Here is a 20,556-nt window from a genome sequence, read left to right as displayed (position 1 = left end):
AGAATATTAAAAGATATGTAATTGTTATCAAAGAGATACAAATATAGAAATTATTCTTAGACTATATTGCCAGGCATTGATATTTATTAAACTGAGATTGAAACATTGTGCATAAAGTAGAGATGGTAGGACTATTTTGAAGGATGGGTAACTGGTAACCCCCATTCAGATGCATTGCAAGTGCCTTTTAATGGGAAGGAGTTGTTAAGCAACAAAGGTGCGGAGACTTTCAAATGAGACCCATTTAAGGTTATGGAAGATACAACAAAAAGGCCAACATGTTGAAAGAATAAGCAGAAGCGCCATAAAAAGAATAATATACAAGTTTTGAAGACTAGCGACATAGCTGGAACTCATGGAAAATATGGACTTCATATTTACACACTCGTTGCATAAGAAGCATTTATGCACACATCTCAAGGTGAAGCATCGTTGTGTGGGTGTTAAAGCACTTCCAATGTTGTTTTAAAAGAGCGGATACAAGTGTTGCCAATGACAAAATGTAGAGCTCTTTATTATGTCTTTTTACATCCTACAAATATGATTATGCATGTATTTTTTTTTAAGTGCCCAACTACTACATACATAAAACAAGGTGCAAAGTACTTAAAATTGAAAAGAAACTGTTATGTTATGTTATGTTATAACAAATTTCTTGAGCGCACTGTCACCAAAGGTTTCCTGGCGCTAATCGGATTAGAAAAGAGGGGGGAAATGCAGGGGAGGAGAAGAGTTAGTGGGGGAAGAGTAGTGTTTTTAGGGATTTCCTAAAAGAGAGGAGGGAACAAGATGACTTAAGTGCGAGAGGGAGGGAGTTCCATAGCTTGGGGGCTAGACAGGAGAAGCTGCGGCCGCCCGATCTGGAAAGTTTAAAACGGGGGACGACGAGGAGCAAGAGATGAGTGGACCTCAAGGTGCGAGGGGGGCAATAAGGAGTGATTAGAGACTTGAGGAAAGCGGGGGCGGGACCAGTGAGAGCTTTGAAAACCAAACAGTGAACCTTGAAAGTGATTCTTTCGTTCACTGGTAACCAATGAAGGTGGCGTAATAGAGGTTGGGCCGACTGCCATTTGGGGATTTTAAAGACCAGCCGAGCAGCCTGGTTTTGAACGATCTGCAACCTCGACAACAGGGAGACCGTAGTAGATTGAATTTGAAAAGTCCAACCGGGACATCACCAGGGCTATTAGGACTTGCAGCAAGGCTTCAGGCGAAAGGAGGTGAGCGACTTTCCGTATCCTGTAAAGCTGGAACATACAGGAAGATGTTACTGCGCTCACCTGTGCCTTGAGAGTGAGCCCGGAGTCGATCAAGACTCCGAGGCTCTTGACACATCCAGCAGGAGAGGGTGATGTTCCGAGCTCAGTCGGCCAGTACTGAGGGCCCCAGAAATGGGCACTTCTCCCCGGGAGGAGGAGCTCAGTCTTGCCCGGATTGAGCTTGAGTTGGTTTGGATTCATCCAAAGCTGGATATGTGTCATGGCAGTCTGAAAATTGATGGCAGCATCGGGGGAAGTGAGGGGAAAAATAAGCTGTAAATCATCCGCGTAATTAAACACGGTGATATCCCATTTGCCCAGGGAGTGAAGGAGGGGTTGAAGGTACAAATTAAAAAGAAGGGGAGACAGAGAAGATCCTTGAGGGACTCCGCAAGATGAAGAGACGCTGGTGGCGCAAAAAGGACCCATGCTGACTGCCTGGGACCTCTCCTCGAGAAAGGATTTAATCCAAGACAAAGCAACCCCACAGATTCCGGCAGATTCGACACGGTGGATTAAGATGTTATGGTCCACCGTGTCGAAAGCCGCCGATAGATCGAGTAAAACTAATGCCTGGGGTTGTCCTCTGTCATCGTTGCGTCTAAGATTATCCAGCACAGCGAGGATCACGGCCTCGGTGGAGTGAGCTGGTCTGAACCCGGCCTGATTAGGTGCCAGGTAGTTGGACTCCTCGATGAAATGTGAGAGGCAGGTTGTGACATGAGCCTCGAGGATTTTGGATAGGAAGGGTAGGAGGGAAATGGGGCGGTAATTAGCCAGGACTGCTGGATCGGCGCCAGGCTTTTTTAAGAGGGGCACCAGCATAGCCTCTTTGAATGAGCTGGGGACTATGCCCGAGTTGAGGGAGGAGTTGAGTAAGGGGAGGATACAATGGGGAAGGGTATGACAAATATCACGGAGCACGAAGGGGGGGCAGCAGTCCTTGGGGGATCCAGATTTCACACGAGTGGACAGTCTAACAAGAGATTCCGGGTCGAGCACAGGGAACTGAGAAAAAGTGGATGTATTGGCAGGGAAGGGAACTGATGTAGCAGGAAGAAGTGGGTGGGGAATGGAATTCTTAATGGCGGTGATTTTATCGATAAAAAAAGAGTTTAAGGCAGTACAAGATTCTAAGGAAGGCGGTGGATTCGAAAGTGTCCTGGCGTCCGATGTCAGTTCGCCAAGGACTTTAAATATCTCCTTAGATCTGTTGGGAGCTGTTAAGATCCTGTTAGAAATAAAGGTGGTTTTGGTGGTGATGATTGCCACTTTGTAGGCTTTGCGCGCAGACACATAAGCTTCCCTGTCGGGGCCAAGGTAATGGCGCCGCCATCTGCGCTCCAATCGGCGCAGCTCCAGGTGTTGTTGCTTTAAGATGGAATTATACCATTTATGGGACTTATTAGGATGAGTGCGGGAGAAGCAGGTAAGAGGTGCAAAAGTATCGCTGGCCGTCGTTAACCAGTGTGAAATGTTGGCATCCATAGTATTGATGTCTAAGGACTCGGGAAGTAGAGGCTGGGTTTTAGCAAGTAGGGAGAGGAAGGCAGGTGAGTCAAGAGTCTTCCAGTTCCGAGCAGACCCTCCGAGCCGGGGGGGAGGCCTGACCAGGCCCTTTATAAGGATAGATGACTCAATCAGTGAGTGGTCTGACCAGACACAGGGGGAGATAGTCGGGCCGAGAAGTGATATACCCTGAGTCCAGATGTGATCTAAGATGTTACCCCCAGTGTGGGTGGGAGAGGTGACATGCTGCGTCAGGTTGAGACTGGAAAGTGCCTCAAACAATTCGGTGGCATGGGGACCAGCATCAGCATGGTTAAACCAGTAGTTAAAGTCACCATATATGGCAACGCGAGCTGAAGAAGTCGTAAGGGCAGTGAGCTGCTCGCAAAGAGTGACGGGAAACAAAGGCATAGGGGTAGGAGGGCGGTATAAGACAATAAGGGTCAGAGCCCCAGCTTCAGTTGGCAGGCTAATTACCAAATTTTCAACATCAGGGAGGCATAAAGATAGAGACTTAATAAGAGGTAGGTCTTTGCGGATGATTGCTGCAACCCCACCGCCACGGCGGCCGTGAGGCCGGTTGGCGTTCAGCAGATAATAGTTAGGGGGTAGAGCAGCCAGAATGTCGGGGAGGGATAGGTCGGACAGCCAGGTCTCAGTGAGCAACAGGATGTCTGGATTTTCCGCGGTCAGCAAGAGAAAAATATCAGTATGGTGTTGGGGGAGAGACCGAGTGTTAAGATATAGTATACGGATACGAGTTTCCGGCGGCGCAGGGAACAACTCAGGTGCACAGGTGAGTCTGGGAGAGGCCAAGTCGGCCGCGATGCCGAGAGATGCAAAGCGGTCCCAAGTTGTAGATAGGAGAGCGCAGGGAGGCTGCTGGAGGGTTTTAAGTGCAGCAGGTGAGTATGCCATAAATTGGGCAGCATTTCGGGGCCCTGGGCCCGTCTGGGCGCAGCGGGCGCGCCGTTTGCGCGCCGAGGGCGCGCCTAGGGCGGGCCCGTCTGCGCCCGTCGCGCCAAAACTTTCCGGCTTTTACAGCAAGAAAATGTTTTGTGTTCTCAAACACTCGGATTTGGTTTTTGTTACCGCAAAAAAATTGGGCATGTACAAAATTCATTTAAGAAGTCAGTAAAGTTTTTACCAACTCCAAAAATGGGACTACGACTGGATTTCAATTTGGTATCTGGAAGGAGTGTGTTTTGGGTGTCTATACAACTAATGAATTGGCACCAGAACTATCACTGTTTATGAACAAAATTCCAGTTGCAAAACATTTACAAGTTACTGATTCCCAAGTTGGAGTTGCAACTCATTTGGAAATGGGAAGAGTTCCCCTTTTGATTACTTCCTTTTTTTGAGATTTGGGACAAAAGTTTCAGCAAAAAAACGGTATTTGTAAAGCCATATTTAATTTAAGGAATTTAGGCTCCTTAAAAAACTTTACTTTATTTAAAATCAATCAAAGACAAAGTTTGTAAAAGCTGATCCTTGCAGAAGACCAACAATCAAAGTGAGTTGTAATTTGTGACCGATCAAATTAATTTTATTTAAGTAGGTTGGACTGCGACTTACTATGATTACTCATTTTGTAAACTGACCTATCATCGATAGGTCAGTTCAAATAAATTTCTCCTCACAAAAACACTGGTCACAAATTGTGACAGCTTTTGCGGCCAGACTAAAGCACATGTGACCTGAACATCTTAATGTAACCAAAGGATCAACTGGAAGAGTGTATGAACAGCTGTGGTTAGATGGGTTGTCACAGCAGGCTTGTGTGTTTTGCGTGAAAAATAATTGAGTACCACAACTATGGCACTGAAGGGCATTTTTATCAAATAATATTTACGTAAATAGCTACAGAGCGGGAAAGGAAAATAGTTTAATATGACTTTTAAAGCTGCATAATGTAAAGCATTTTGTCAAAAACAATGAAGTACAGGTGGGATTCACAGAATGATTTAATAAAACTCTGACGATTTGATGGTTCAGTGACTCCATATCTGCACCAGATAAGAGAATTGATCTTTACAAATCACAAATTTAAAACCCAGCTGACCAACTCTACATTCCATAAAAATGGGGATCTTTAACTAAGGCGTTTATTAAAATGTCAGCAGATCATGAAGTGGGAAGGAAAGTGTTATAGGACAGGCACAAGATAATTTTAATTATATGACAATGTTATTTAAATGGCTAACATATCATCAACATAATTTATTCTGGCAAAGTTTTGAAGCCGTGAATGACCTATTCTGAAATATTATTTTGCTTAATGGGTATTAAGTGCTAGTGGGTTTGGGAAGGAAGGAGTGGACAGCCCTGGTAAGAAGACAGAAGCCCACACTTACCTTTCTGTAAACAGAAATGAAGGAGGATTTGGGAACGAACAAAAGAAACAGGATGAGACTGAAGTGCAGATTCTGCAGTTTGACAACAAACAACAAGCCAAAAGAGATGGCTATTAAAATTGAGCACTCCGGTTGATTAGCTTGTGTACAGACTACAGACCATGAGTTGAAGAACAGCTGCAATAACTTCAAGATACTGGGAATTCCTGAGGGTCTTTGAGAGTCTCAATGTAAAAAAGTTAATCCTACATCTACTGTCCACGTTACTTGTATTGCTATTGAATAGCATACTGGAATTTTTAACTTGCACACAGCGTTGAGTCCTCAAGTGGACCATGAGGAACCTCACAGGCCATCCATCTGCCAATGGATAATGAAAAACCTGAAATTAAGTGGGGAAGCCATGAAACATGTTTTTTATCAATGTCTTGGCCCACACTCCCTCGAGACGAGTCAGCAGTTTGCCCAGAAATGTTTAAAGAATTAAAAATACACTTAATACTGAGGGTTATGCACAAGTCTAAATCAGATTTTGCTGCAAAGGCAAGAATTACAAAATGACCCCACTTAGGGCCTTATTGTGACTTTGGTGGTGTGGGAGCAGGGCTGTCATGCTGCCGCACCGCTCCCTCACCACCAAAGCCAAAACAGATCGCCGGGTTACGACTTTTAAGTCGCTGGCGGGCAGTTATTTGGCGTTGCGGTGCCTTTAAAATAGGCACCGCAATGGGAATGTCAAAGCATGTTTCTGCACGGACCGAAAATGCACAATGTTGTGCATTTCATTCTGTACAGGAACATGGGGGTGCATGCAGACAGGGGGCCACACCATGTGCCCCCTGCATTCACCCATGGCTCAGAGGCACCAGTTGGCCCTGTAGGGCACCTTTGTTTCCTCACCACCACACTGTTGCACCACCATGAAAAGTGTGGCAGAGAGAAAGATCTTAATATGCTTGGCGGGCCACAGCAGGCCCGCCAAGCATAATGCGGCCTCAAGACTGTGGTACCATCGCCCTGGTCATAATAGGGTGGTCGGAAGACCACCATCGCCTCGCCCCCACCAGTCTGGTGGTACGTGGAACTCCAGACTCATAATAAGCTCCTCAATTCGAGTTTGGATCTCCTTGACCTGAGAAGGGATTACAGCATGTCACACTCAACAGAAAGGCAAATGTAGTGTGTCTATGCATTATTTAAAGTTACTTCCATATGTGGAACTTGGACCCTGAATGGCTTAATTGAATTATGCCAATGACCATATATCACTGTGTTGTATATATTGTATATATCATTGATAGAGTGCTTTTTGTTTTTTACATGTACATACGTAAAATTTGGAATGTACTTCCCCTAACTAGTGTTTCAGTATACATTATAACAAACAAGAGAAATCTGTATGTGAGTAAGATTCCGGGTCTATGAATATCTAAAAGAACATTGATTCACCTTGAACTCACTTGATCCAATGGAATACATTTGCAGTAAAATTGCTACGTTCAACAAGTGCATATATACATAAGCCAGCCATGCATAAGTGTTAATAAAACATTTTTAATCCACAGAAAATAATAGTTCAGTAAATATATATTAATAGTTTTCCTTTCTGAGAATCAAGAGTTCGTAGTGCCCCAGTGAGGAAAAGACACAAAGAAAGAAAGGTGAACGCATGGTGAAGAAGGATAAGGGCATGCGATTTAGAACTCTTATTTCAGTCCAGGCAAGTATCACGCATCAGACGTGACACTAACGCATTTCAGTGAGGTGCTCCACATCACCGCACTGAAATGCATTGTCACCCTTATCTGCAGATATATCAGCTGACACTCTGAAGCGCTGTGGAAGGCACTGTGTGTGTTAGGTGGCAGCTCCCTGTTGCATGTGTGAGGGCTGCTCCCGCAGGCTTGGGGAACTCCCAGGAGAGCTAAAGCGCCGCTGGCAGCCACACAGGGCTACAATGTATCTCACTGCGATGATTGTGCTGCGCCGTGCAGCTCGGAATCAGACAAACTGACTTCAGGGCAGGGCCCAGTCAGGTTCGTTTGATACAATTGGCCGTGGCACCGCAGGGGAAGTCACGTTATAATAGAGTGCCACATGAATCTTGAGAGGAAGGTTGGCGCCTTGGGGCCTCACTGGTTTGCAGTGGCACTGGCCTGTCTCAGCTCTGCTGTCTGTTGCGCAGTGCTCATAGGGCCTTGCCACCCGCGCTGTGGGGCTGATGGCTGCTGCCTGGCGCTGTGAATTTAATATTGTTGAGCCCGGCCAAGGGATAGTGCAATGGAAGTCATGGGAGTCGTCTGTCACTCACAGACGGTAAGGTTTTATGCAGCGGCCGCCAGGACAGACAGAACTCAGAGCAGGGACAGTTCCCTGCTTATAGACTAAGGCGGCAACATTCTAAACAAATATAAAATGAATCGATCCTTTTATGTTTCTTCTGCTCATTTTGTTTGTGCTTGGAAATTTAGGCTGAAATAGAAAGTGTGCAGCTGGGTTATACACATTTAAAAAATGTTTGAACCAGGCGGGCCCGGCTCATAGAGGTGAGCGCTGGCATGTTTTCTACGTTATTATTTCAACGTCACATAAGCCCAGATGAGATCAAAATGTGTTGTGATTAATCAAGCCCACTGTCGGGCCTTCCCACAGGCTTTACATTCCTTGTGTGTTCTTGAAATGAGAAAGCGTGATGATGCGGATTATTATCCGAATGGCAGGCCCCACAGATCTGGTGGTACCTTGCCTTCCTTTTTAAATGCTGGCAAGGCACCCCAGACCGTTATTGCTAAGCACCAGTAGTGTAAAAATTGCAGACGGAAACGGGCAGTTAGGTTCTCTTTACCGAGCTGCCCTAGGCTGTACCTGCCTCTAAACTTAAGCAGTGTTGGCAGGATGTTTTCCCCCCTGCATCGCAATTACCGAAGTGCTGACTGCGCCCCACCCTCAAACATAATTTTGGTCCCAGGCAGCTGGTCTGACTCAGAGAGCAGATCGTTGTCCTCTGAGGCCGGTCTCCTCTACAGCCAAACCAGCAGAACGTTTTGGGCTACTGGCAATACATTCTAAAGTTCTCAACGAGTGTTAAACAATTGCTGAAGAATAAGTAACACTGTAAAGGCAATCTATGACACCAATGCAGAATGCAAATAATAATACTCACTGCTTCAAATTACTCACGAGGAAGTGCCACTCGCAGAGTCACACAATGAAAACATATAAATATCACACAGAAGCGGGGGGCGGAGCTAGCTCTCAACCAAGATGGCTGCTTGAGCCGATAGCTCCCCGTCTCACCAGATATCCTACATTTATCCTGTGTGTCTAACCGCTGGTGGTGGCCTCCAGCTGCTGCCCCGTGAAGCTAAATACCAGCGGACCCTGTCTGGCGAGGGTTTGAACTCCGTGTCCACCTGCTGGGACTGCAGCAGGACTCGGGGGCATGGTGGCACGGGCCGCGCCTGTGGTATACGGCTTCCGCTGCGGGACGCGCTGACGTCCGCTGTGCGACCACGGCTGCCTGCACCCACCGGAGAGGATCTCGGCGGGAGAGGGGCTTCGGATCTGGGGAGCCCTCTGCCCGCAGCCTGCCGGCCTGCGAGACGAGGGCGAACGCAGCAGCGCGGAACACTGCGTCGCCCCCCCCTGGTCGGGCAAAGGACCCGGAGCTGAGGGACACGCTCCCGGGACATGTGGCGTCGCCCACGACTGGAGATGAGAGAGGAGCACCCGCGGCCTGGAGCGGGGGCTCGCCGCAAGTAATACCCCCGGGGCTGTGGCTTGATCAGGGAGACCGCCCTGGGGCCAAAGAAGGAGAGTCTGGGAGCTGAGACGCGGTGGAGGCGGGGGGCCTGGGTGCGGTGAGGTAGTCCTGCCTGCGGCCTGTGGTGGTCCCTTGCGCCTGGAGGAGCCTCGGGGCTCTCGCTGCTTCGACGAGCTGGAACGTGGAACCGTAAAGGAATTACTGGGCCCCCCGATAAAGAAAAGGAGGACTGACGCGGCAGGAGTATTTTGAAGGCGATCTGGGGGCCTCTACCTGAGTGGTGGTGCCAGACATGGCTGGGACGAAAAGGAGGGCAGGTGGGGAGGCAGCAGTCGCCATTTTGGGATCGGGGCAGCGCGGTGGTGTGCCTGCTCCTAGTAAAGATACGGTGGAGGTGGCTGGGGGACACCTTATCCGGGCCACGGCGCTCTGACTCCAGCACTGGGCCTTTGTGCGGAAACGTGGGGGACTCTCTGCCCTCTCTCCCCCCTCCCCGGGCTGGGGCGCTGACTTTTTGTCCCAGAGGGGACGGGACTCCCCGAGGGACCGACGACGCTCATGCAGCATACCCACAGATTTGGAGAGCACCCTGGAAGACGGCGGTGACCCGTGGACCAACATTGAGCCCCTGGTGGAAGTAGCTCGGGTGCTGGTGAGTGACTGACGGCGGGCAGGAAGACCCGGGGTACGACGGGATAGCACTTCACTATCGAGACACCCCCGGGACGCTAACATTGCACTTGGAGTTAAGGAGCAGAGGCCTAGACGATCGCGGACCGTGAGTACCCGGCCAAACCGTGCCGCAGCGGCTTAACTGGATCCGCCGGGATGGGGCGCAAGGACAGAACGCAACCCAAATTGTCGTTTGACCCTAAGGGGAATATGACCGGTGATACCACGGTGGCAAAAGATACGGGGGAACGGGAACCGACGGAAGACGCCCCGCAGCAGAACATACAAGGTTTATTAGTAGCTGTGGAAAAGAACCTTCAAGGGGGGATAGCCTCGTTAGGAACCAAGATGGATGCGCTCACCTACCGTATGGACCGCATGGCAGAGAGACTCGACAAACAGGCAAAGCGAATAGATATGTCTGAGCGCCGCCTTGCTGAGGTAGAGAACGCACAGACACCCCTGGATACCGAAAATAAGCAAATGAGCAGAGCTATGCAGTCACTACTGGACAAGACGGAGGACTTAGAAGCTCGCTCTCGGCGGTGCAACCTTCGTATCACAGGCCTGCCCGAGAACACACAGACTGGGAATATGGAGGTGTTCGTTGAAGATCTTCTGAAGAAGCTTCTTGGCGACACTGCCTTCTCTGCAATGTTTGTAGTGGAAAGGGCCCATCGTTCTTTGGGCCCGAGACCAAAATCAGGGGCGCCTCCGAGGCCTATAATCGCTAAGTTACTCAACTACAGGGACCGCGATGTGGCACTAAAGCTGGCAAGAGACAAACAACCTCTTCAATACGAGGGCTCGGTCCTTTTGCTGTTCCCAGACTACACTGCTAAGGTGCAAGAGGCACGGAGACAGTTCGCACCGATGAAATGCCAGTTGCGCGACATGGGCGCAGATTACGCGATGTTATACCCAGCAAAGTTGAGGATTAACAGACAGGGGAAATCTATGATCTTCACGGACCGTAAAGCTCTAGAGAAAGCCCTTAAAGACTGGCAAAAAGAGAATCGATCCACCCCGAATGAAGAGGCTAGTGCAGCGGGAGGTTCAATGGACAATCAGGACTAACTGTTTCTCTGGCAGATAAGCTGCATGGTTTACATTACTTGTGTAGGCTGGTGCGGGAGAGGGGGGGAATTATGGGCTGTATGGCACAATGACTCTGATATATCGCATTCTACTTGGTGGATCTGTGCAGAGCAGAGAGAGGGTTGCTGGTGAGAGCGTCTTTAGGAGACAGGGGCACTGGCCTGGTACAGGTATTCATCAATGGGCGGCTCACGGTATAAAGGTACATACTGTTCTGTCTTAGACTAGTGGCGTCCCACTTTTCTACATATCCGTAATGCATCGCTGGCATGGAATAATGTTGTAGGGAGGGCACATCAGCTGGATACACCGTTTGTCCCTGCATCACATGAGCATATGTTGGACATTGTCTATTTTTAGGGACTCCTAGATAGGGTTTATGGTTACACACATTTCACTTTGGTCTTGAGATGGGGGAGGGGCGGGTGGCTATATGAATATGTTTTCCATAGAGCTCGCATACTGCTTGCTACCTTTGCCCTCGCGTGATCCCCACTGAGTTTGGACACAGGGTTTTGTTTTTTTACTTCTATGGGTTCGGAAGTTTCGGGGGTGGGATAGGAGGCAAGGGAGGGCTCGGTGGGGACGGGGGATGATCGCTGCCTAGTTGGGGATGGGCAGGTGTGGGGGGGCAGGGGATGGGGGTGGGTTGGCGTGGCGGTGCCTGGCAGGGGACGAGAGGGAAATGTTTGCAGTCAGAGGGTGTTTTACACAAGTTATCACATATGGCAATGGCAGGTTACTATGTTGGGAGGTTTGTTCTGACACTATTGCTAAGATGAGAACACAGACCACAGCGGACGGGATGACTCCAGTGGGGGAAGGTTTGGACACACTGACGCTGATAACCTGGAATGTACGGGCCTCAACGACCACAGGAAGGTTAGAAAGGTCCTACAATACTTTGCTAGACATGGAGTTGATATAGCCCTATTACAGGAGACACATCTACCTCCAGATAGCCACATACTGCGATACAGGGGCTTCATGGGCAATATACACGCAGCTGGGTTCACATCGTGTGCAAGGGGAGTTCTTATGTGGGTCAACCCGAAGACACTACTGACAATGACACCGCTTGTGATGGACAGGGTTGGACGATACACGATTACCCTGGAATGTACGGGCCTCAACGACCACAGGAAGGTTAGAAAGGTCCTACAATACTTTGCTAGACATGGAGTTGATATAGCCCTATTACAGGAGACACATCTACCTCCAGATAGCCACATACTGCGATACAGGGGCTTCATGGGCAATATACACGCAGCTGGGTTCACATCGTGTGCAAGGGGAGTTCTTATGTGGGTCAACCCGAAGACACTACTGACAATGACACCGCTTGTGATGGACAGGGTTGGACGATACACGATTACAAGGTGCTGCGGTAAGGGCATGGAGCTCTGCATAGTGAATACATATAGCCGCAATTACGACCACACGGAATTCTATTCAGAGTTAGCAGCCAAGATCAGGATGCATTCGGGGGGAGATCTTCTGGGGGGGCGACTTTAATATGACTAGAAAGCCACACATTGACAGGTCAGATGGCCCTGACCATCGCCGTTCGGCATCTGCTTGAGTCCTGGAGACACAAATTACTCGACTGGACTTGTGCGACGTGTGGAGGCACAGATACCCCACCCTAGGGGGTTACACGCACTACTCGGCCCCAAATAATAAACACACCAGGATAGACTACTGGCTTGCTACATCTCATTTAAACTCCGCTATTCAGAGCTGCACTATACTCCCACGTACATTTTCAGACCATTCACCAATACTGCTAACGGTAGCTACGCCGGCAAGGCGCATACCGCCATTTGCTTGGTGCTTTCCCCCATACTCTTTACTAGATGCCCCTTTCAGGGAGGAGCTGGCGATGGCCATGGAGATATTCTTTGACGCCAATGTGGGTTCCGTGGACTCGTTCCAGAATGTCTGGGAGGCGTTCAAGTTGTATATCAGTGGAATCACTATTTCTAAACACTCGGGGGTCCTCAAATCGATCAGAGGCCGACTGCAGACCTTAGAAACTAAACTTAAAGAGCTGGAGAATAGACGTCTCCATGATAGCAGCGACACTCTCCCCCAGGAACTGGCTAAAGTACTTCAGGAGTACCACGAGGAGGCTGACTCTGAAGTCAAACACTTAGGGAAATACGCATCTGCTAGATCATACGGCGAGGGGGAGCGCCCGGGAGTGGTGCTTGAGCAACTAGCTAAGCGGGGCAGGAGCAGGACAAGGATACCAGAAATGAGGTCCAAGACAACGGACGAGCCTCTCTCGGAAGCACAGGTGGCGATTCTTAAACCTGGTAAGGACCCGGGGGACTGCGCTTCGTATCTTCCCCTGTCACTATTAAATGTAGACGCGAAGATATTCGCCAAATTGTTCTCCAACTGTCTCAGCCCTATGGTTACCTCGCTGGTGGCCCCAGAACAGGCCGGATTGTCCCCTCTCGCAATCTTCCGTATAATCTTAGGACAGTATTCCCGGGCGTTCCAGCACACACGTCCAGAGGTAGCTGCGGTTGCGGTCTTCCTGGACATGGAAAAGGACTTCGACTCAGTCGAACGGCCTTTCCTGAGACATGTCTTGAGTCGGATGGGTGTGGGACAGCTGTTTCTACAACGGCTGGCTACGTTGTACACCTCCCCTACGGCCCGCATATGCATTGGTTCGCTCGTCACGGATCCCATTCAGATAGGCAGAGGCACGAGGCAGGGCTGCACCCTCTCCCCATCCTATATGCGCTGGCTGCAGAACCGCTTGCTTGCGCCTTGCGTGAATACCACAGCCACAGGGGCATCCGATTCCCACATACAATCTGATCATATCTACTTATGCGGATGATACCCTTTTATATGTCAGAGATCCGGAAGACCACTTGTCGACGGTCCTCCGCAAGGTGGTCTTATTTAGCTCTCTCTCGGGCATCCATGTTAATTGGAACAAGTCCCTCATGTTTCCACTTACTTCAGTTATGAGGGAATTTGACCCGGAATACCCCATCCAATGGACTACGGATGCGGTACGGTATCTGGGGATCTGACTTCATACGGACTCGGAGGTGGTCCTACGGGAGCACTATGGGGTGGCCGTCTCCAAATTACAGTAGGATGTTGATAAATAGATTTCTTTACCATTATCGTTGCTGGGACGAGTCTCCCTTATGAAAATGATTGTGCTGCGGCGTTTTTTGTTCTCGTTTAGCAACATCCCCAGGGTTTTATCGACCCATTTCTTCTGGCAATTACAAGCGCTTATGGCCCGACTGGCATGGGCTGGGAAACAACCAAGAGTGGTGTGGAAAATACTTATACGCCCGAATGCGGCGGGTGGCCTGAATGCCCCGGATTTGGAACTCTATTATCGAGCGGCACAGAGTGCGCACGCTTATCACTGGATACACGGTCCTATGGACATTCCACACATACGCATTGAATCGATCATAGGAGATCCAACACCCATAGCCACGTTGCTTGCAAAACCTCGAGACCGACGGACGGGCTTTCTTGATTCTTTGAATGCGGACACGCATGCTTGGCATCACATGATGGATGTACATGCGTGTAGCCTACCATACGCCCCGAAAGCTTCTCTCGCTTGGTGCACCTGGCTGACCCCATGCACGGATAAAGGAGTGCTAGCGGCACTGAGCGCGTTGAATATCCACAATATGGGCGATCTGTTTGCAGGGGGCGCTGCCCGCACCTGGGGAGAGATCTAAACAGACGAGATTTCCTATCCACTGCTATTGCGCTTTCAGTTCCATTGGTGAGACACGCGCTAAGGGACCTCTTCTACACCCCAGAAAGATTACATAGATATAAACTGCGAGAAAGCCCAAATTGTGAGAGATGCGGGCCCAGGTTGCTGATTTCTTACATGTAGCTTGGTCCTGCCCAGAAATCATGTCTTTCTGGCGTGACGTGTATAACGAGGTTAACGTGACCGTCCAACTGACACGGACACCAGACCCTTTACTGGCCATACTGGGTTACTCTAAGCCCCTGCGACCGGTACACAGGAGGTTGGTTGACATGGCCTTCCTCCTGGCTAAACGGTGCGTAGCACGCACATGGATGAGAGGCCCAACCCCTACGTTGGCACAGTGGTCCAGGGAGATGACATACTGCTGTACACAATCTGAACTCTATAGCGACCTACTACCCCCTCGCAATAGGCCCAAGAACTTTTGGTCCATGTTTCTAGATAGGAGACAGGCACGGGACGCAGCTGAGGACGAGGGCGACACTAACCAGCCTAGTGGGGGAGACTTGATGGGGACACAGGGCCACCTTTGCGGAATAGCCTCTACTAACGAACTGTAGGCTGGACGGACGACGGGTTCATGGTGGGATGGTCCGACGAGGCCCCGGACAGGAGTGAGGTTATAAACTTACCGGCATAAGAGGTCCCCTCGACACACAGCTTTATGGGTCTGAACTATTGTCATCTACAAGAGATGCTCCATATCATTAGGTACCTGCCAATGTATTTTTGTACAATGTTTGTATTTATGCTGTCACTTATTACTGCCAATGACTGTGATGGTTGTTTTTCTTCTTTTTCTTGAAATGCGAATAAAAAAATTAATTAAAATAAAATAAATAAATATCACACAGAAGCAATTATAAAAATTGGCAGCTATGTAAAGTTGCATTTAAGAATCGTGTCTACCCTTTGCAAAATGTTCGAATGAGAACACAAGGCTGGTATTTTTTTCGGGGGTGGGAGACAGATGCAGAAGGGTTAGGTTTGTGAGGGTAGTTTCAATAACAAGCTGACCCATGCTATAAAATGTGCTTTTTAGGCTAGTGTGCCGTCATGAACAGATCATCTTCTGAGCAGCAGCAGTGCCGGCCAGCCTGCTGTCACACAGTGTGTCTCTGGTTAGTACCCTTACATTTATGGTGCGTGCAGCAGTTCTAAGATGTTCTTAGAGTTTCTCATTGCTCAAATGGGTAGAATCTCTGATATTTATATGTGCCTCTCATCTTCATTGCTTGATTTTTGCCTGCAAGATAGGCTTTGAAATGTCACTCATAATTACACTGGAATTATGAAAATGGCACACATTGCAATCTGAAACGTTGGCAGCTATGTTATTTTGGAAACAAATATACCTATTACAAACTACCTTAAAAAGGAACAAAAATCTATATACAGCAACAATCCACAAAAACAGTTAACGATAAAGGCAAGGGACAAGACTATGAAAACGTGTGGTCCTCTTCTGGAGTGTTTTCGCTCTTGAATTGAAGCACACAGTCCCAATGCAATTCAAAATGAATTCAGTGTAGTCTAATTGCATCATTATTCTGCTAGATTAGTGACCCTATACAGACGAAGAGCAGCTTCCGCGTCATCAGGTTTACACAGGACATGACTCGGCACCTTTAAGACTCAACTGATGTACTTTAACAATCATCTGAGGTGCTTGGTCAGCCAAGGTTTTTCGCTTAATTGAGTCCTACGTACCATTAATTTTATTGTGTGAAAGATCCAGCTTCTCCAGGTGCACGTATCCGCTGAGAATGTTAATATCATTTAAATTGCGTCCCTGGGAAAAGAGAAGTTGAAAAGATTGAGGCAATATTGAAGAATACATAAAAATAAATTAAGAATTATCAGGCGGGTCGCGGGTACTTTCAGCTCTGCTTTTTAAACATAATACTCACTGAAAGGGCAAGATGACGGTACACCAGCTTGGTGCCAAGGCCTGAGCGACCCAAGTTGGACAAACCCGCCATGACAGTCTGCTCCTGTAACACTCCTCCAACGTCTTCCTAAAACAAAGAAGACAAAGTCTTTTAATGCAGTGAAGACGCATTGAAATAAAAATACTATGAGAAATAGATTAAGAAGCAATGGAATTTAATGGATAAGACCGTTAAGCACTCGCAACCCACATCATTTACACACCTACCACATTATAAGTTAACGAGCTAAAAAAAAGTCAGACTAAACCTCTGTTATAACAGGCATCCTTGACGTGGTTTTCCCTCTAACTTTTTGCCTTCTACCCTCCTGTTTGCTTTTGCTTGCTTTAGGATTCTGCGCACTTTACCACTGCTAACCAGTGCTAAAGCGCTTGTGCTCTCCCCTTAAAACATGGTAAAATTGGCTTATACCAAATTACTATATTTAATTTACTTGTAAGGCCCTAGTAAAGTGGCACTACTTGTGCCCAGGGACTGTAAATTAAATGCTACTAGTGGACATGCAGCAATGATTGTGCCACCACTTAAATACCCCTTTAAAAATGTCTCAGGTCTGCCATTGCAGCCTGTGTGTGCAGCTTCAAACGTAATACAAGTAAGTCACCCAACAGTAGGCCCCGGACAACCTGGCTGCAGGGTGCAATATTTAAAATGTGGGACATGTACTTTTTAGTTTGGCATGTCCTGGGAATGAAAAACTCTTACATTTGTTTTCTACCACTGAAGGCCTACCTCTCTAATAGGCTAAAGCTAGAGTTACCTTATTACAACTAATAAGTACATGTTTGGTGTCTTTGGGTTTGTAATGAAAAATCCTCTCTCAGATTTTAAATTACAGTTTTGAAAATGACACTTTGTGAAAGTTCTAAAAATTAATACGCACACAACTAGTGTTCAAATAGGTTGTAGTTGGGTTGTCAATATTGTGGGTGCTCCTGGGGTGGTGCCTTCCATTCACGGCATCAGTGAAAAGTATAATTATGGCACCTCCTACGTAGGGTGTGTCCCCCTGGGCACAGCTCGCTTCCTATTTACTAGGATTTCTCAAAATGTAGACTCAGTAGAAACAAAAGTTTAATCCATGTGTATTTATTTGTTGCTGTTATTCATGTGGTATAACTTCATTCCATTCGAATAACAAACATAAATCATGATGACTGGACTGGAGTATCCAATGCATTTCGGGTTTCTCACCCTTCATCAGGGACCAATCCTATAACAAGCAATAATGTCAGGAGGAACACTAGCCTATGTTTATATTCACACAGGGTGGGCAGGGTCCTCATCAGAAGAAGGAGGGAGGGAAGATAAACATAAAAACTAGAAATCCTCTAAAGGTCCCCAAACTTATTCTAAGGACCAGGTCTCCAAAACCTGCACTGAACAGAAAAAGAAGTGGTTCCCTGATAGTAAGTCCTCAGGTAAGGCACCTCCTAAGTGCAATGAGTACCAACAGGCTGGGCAGTACAATGAGGATGCCAAGTACCCCAAGTAGGCACAGCTTATCTGACGGGCAGACAACAGGGTTTTTTAGTGAAGCACTTAGAGAGGAGATTACCCCAGATAGTATGGGGGTTAGCTTAGATGTTACCCTAGTGTCACTGGGTGAAGAAGAGATGGCGAAGAGAACTCACATGCCTAGTAACACTAAGAAATACAGGCAGTGGGTCAAAATCAATCGGCAGAGGGTGGATGCTCTGAGAGAAACTGGAGCCAGCATGACAACTGTCAGATGTCATCTGGTGACCTCAGAGCAGGTCCCCACAAGAAGAAGGGAGAGACATACATAAAAACAGGGAATTCTCTAAAGGTCCACAAGCTAATTCTAATGCATACCACCAGGTTATTGCAACCGAACACCATGAGAGTCACTACCCAGTGGCTATGGCCCCCTTTGAGTGGGGGAGGTGGTTTCAGCACACAGCACACGATCTGGAAGGAGGTGGAACTCAGGTCGTACTTGGAGATGTTAGGGTTGCCTGAGTGGGTGTGCCTGACCCATCGGTCCATGGCCGCTAGAGAGGGTAGTCAGGAGGACCTGGAGCCTGGAAGAATGGCCCAAATGCCTGCCAAAATGAATTTGAGCAAGAGGTGGGGGAAGCCCGCTTCTGAAACTCCCACAGTCGGGGAAGAGGCTGAGTCTGAGGGTGATGCCTCGGAACCTACAGCTTATCTGCTCTGGGGAGCCTACCTGAGCTTACCAACTGGCAGAAGGAAGGGAGTTCCACAAGGGAGGAGTTCAGCAAGGCGCAGGAGGAGTGCCCTACTCTGGTAGGACCTATGGCAGCAGGCCGAGGCCCAGGCAGCTGGCAAACCCTCTGGTGATCACTTGATCTATTGGGAGAATGGTTTCTTGTACAGCGAACCTAAGGTTCCTGAGCCTGGTGTGACCCTGGTGGTCCCCCAGTGTTACAAGGTCTTCCTACTGGAGCTGGCTCATGATGTACCCCTGGAAGGTCATCTAGGGCAGGACAAGACCATTGAAAGGCTTGTATCCCTGTTTTACTGGCCCTGGATGAGGATGGCCTCAGATGAGTTCTGCAGGTCATTCCCTACCTGCCAGGCCAGGTTGCAAGTCAGGAGGAATGTGCACGTGTTCCCTGTAGCCATTCCCTGTCATTGGCACCCTCTTTGAAGGGCTAGGAATGAACATTGTTGGGCCTCTGAACCCCAAAACAGCCATTGGCAACAAGTTCATCCTGGTCTTGGTGGAACATGCCACCCGGTATCTGGAGGCTATACTTCGGAGGACAGTGACTGTGCCTGTGGTGGCCAAGGCACTGATTTTTTAAAAACATGTTTTAGTGAGTTTTCAATCTTACCACATACAAATTATGTAACAGTGCTATCCCCCATTCCCAGCTTGAGTTCCAGCTCTTTATTCAGGAACAGATATAATGCTCCCTATCAGCTTCATGCAGTGTTCATAGACTAGTAGTCTGTAAGTCTTTCAAATCCCCAGCCTCGTGCACTAGCGCTAGATGGGGGCTCATCTTTGTTAGTCATGAAGGTATACCATTCCATAGTGCCCAATCAATAACACTACATCAACTAAACTCCCTGTTGCCCCCTCCCTCCCCACCCACTACCACCAGTGGGTCCCTCCTACCTGCCATCTACCCTTTCCAGCACCACTATTTCCCCCAAAGCTGCCGTCGGATGAATGTTATCATCATTAAGCCTGATCGTGGCCAAGGCACTGATGAGGATCTTTACCTATGTTTGGTTCATCAAGGAGGATGTATTTGACAGAGGTACCAACTTCATGTCGGCGTACATGAATTCCATGTGGAAGGAGTAGGGGGTAACCTATGAGTTCTCCACGCCCTACTAGTCACAAACTAATGGGCTTGTTGAAAGATTCAACAAGACTCTAACAGGCATAATCATGGGCCTATCAGACGGAGGCCTTGAGGCAGATTTTGGGAGTCCTCTTCCTGTGCCTGTTGTTTGCATACAGGAAAGTACTGGAGAAGAGGGTTGGATTCACTCCTTTGAACATCTGTACAGGACCCTGGGAGAGGGCCTCTCCACCTGGTGAAGTAGGGGTGGGAGAAAGCTCCCAATAAAGCCAACAGAATGTGGTCAGCTACATGCTGGCTAACTGTATCCAGATAAAGCACTTCCGGGGGGAAAAAGCCAAAGAGAATCTGGAAGTCCTACTAATTCTGGTTTCACATGGTCCCCCTCTCACATCAAATGTCTCGGTATTCTCTATGTTGAGATTAAGTTCACCGCTTATGCTGATGATATTCTTCTTTTTATTTCTAATCCATCTGTTACCTTACCTGAATTTTTTTCCGTATTGTCTTCTTATTCTACTGTCTCAGGCTACAAGTTGAATGTTGATAAATCTGAAATTCTACCCCTCAAAAATTTCTGCCTCCCCTTCATGTTTACTAATTCTGGTTTCACATGGTCCCCCTCTCACATCAAATGTCTCGGTATTCTCTATTGTAATAATCTTAGGGATCTGGTCAAAATTAATCTTGCTGAAATTTGCAAAAAAACCTCGGCCCTTATTCATAGGTGGTCTCCTCTCTTCCTTTCGTAGGTTGGCCACAATTAAAATGATGCTTCTCCCAATCATTAATTTTTACCTCTCCATGCTCCCTATCTCTCTTCCCAACACTTTCTTCCGCACCATCTATACTATTCTCATCAAGTT

General features: G+C 48.0%; 1 protein-coding gene across 1 annotated transcript in view; it reads right to left on the bottom strand.

The window, feature by feature from the left end:
• Positions 1-20,556, bottom strand: part of LRGUK (leucine rich repeats and guanylate kinase domain containing) — a 336,772-nt gene that overhangs the window by 263,227 nt on the left and 52,989 nt on the right. The window contains exons 2-3 of the mRNA XM_078677476.1: positions 16,347-16,454; positions 16,147-16,228 (exon numbers count right to left, since the gene is read on the bottom strand). Of these exons, the coding sequence (XP_078533602.1) occupies positions 16,147-16,228; positions 16,347-16,454 (190 nt within the window). The remainder of the gene's footprint in view (positions 1-16,146; positions 16,229-16,346; positions 16,455-20,556) is intronic.

This window comes from Lissotriton helveticus, chromosome 1_1 (assembly GCF_964261635.1).
Source record: "Lissotriton helveticus chromosome 1_1, aLisHel1.1, whole genome shotgun sequence".
NCBI lineage: Eukaryota > Metazoa > Chordata > Amphibia > Caudata > Salamandridae > Lissotriton > Lissotriton helveticus.
Note: the sequence above shows the minus strand (reverse complement) of the source record. Positions and strands in the feature narration are given on the sequence as shown.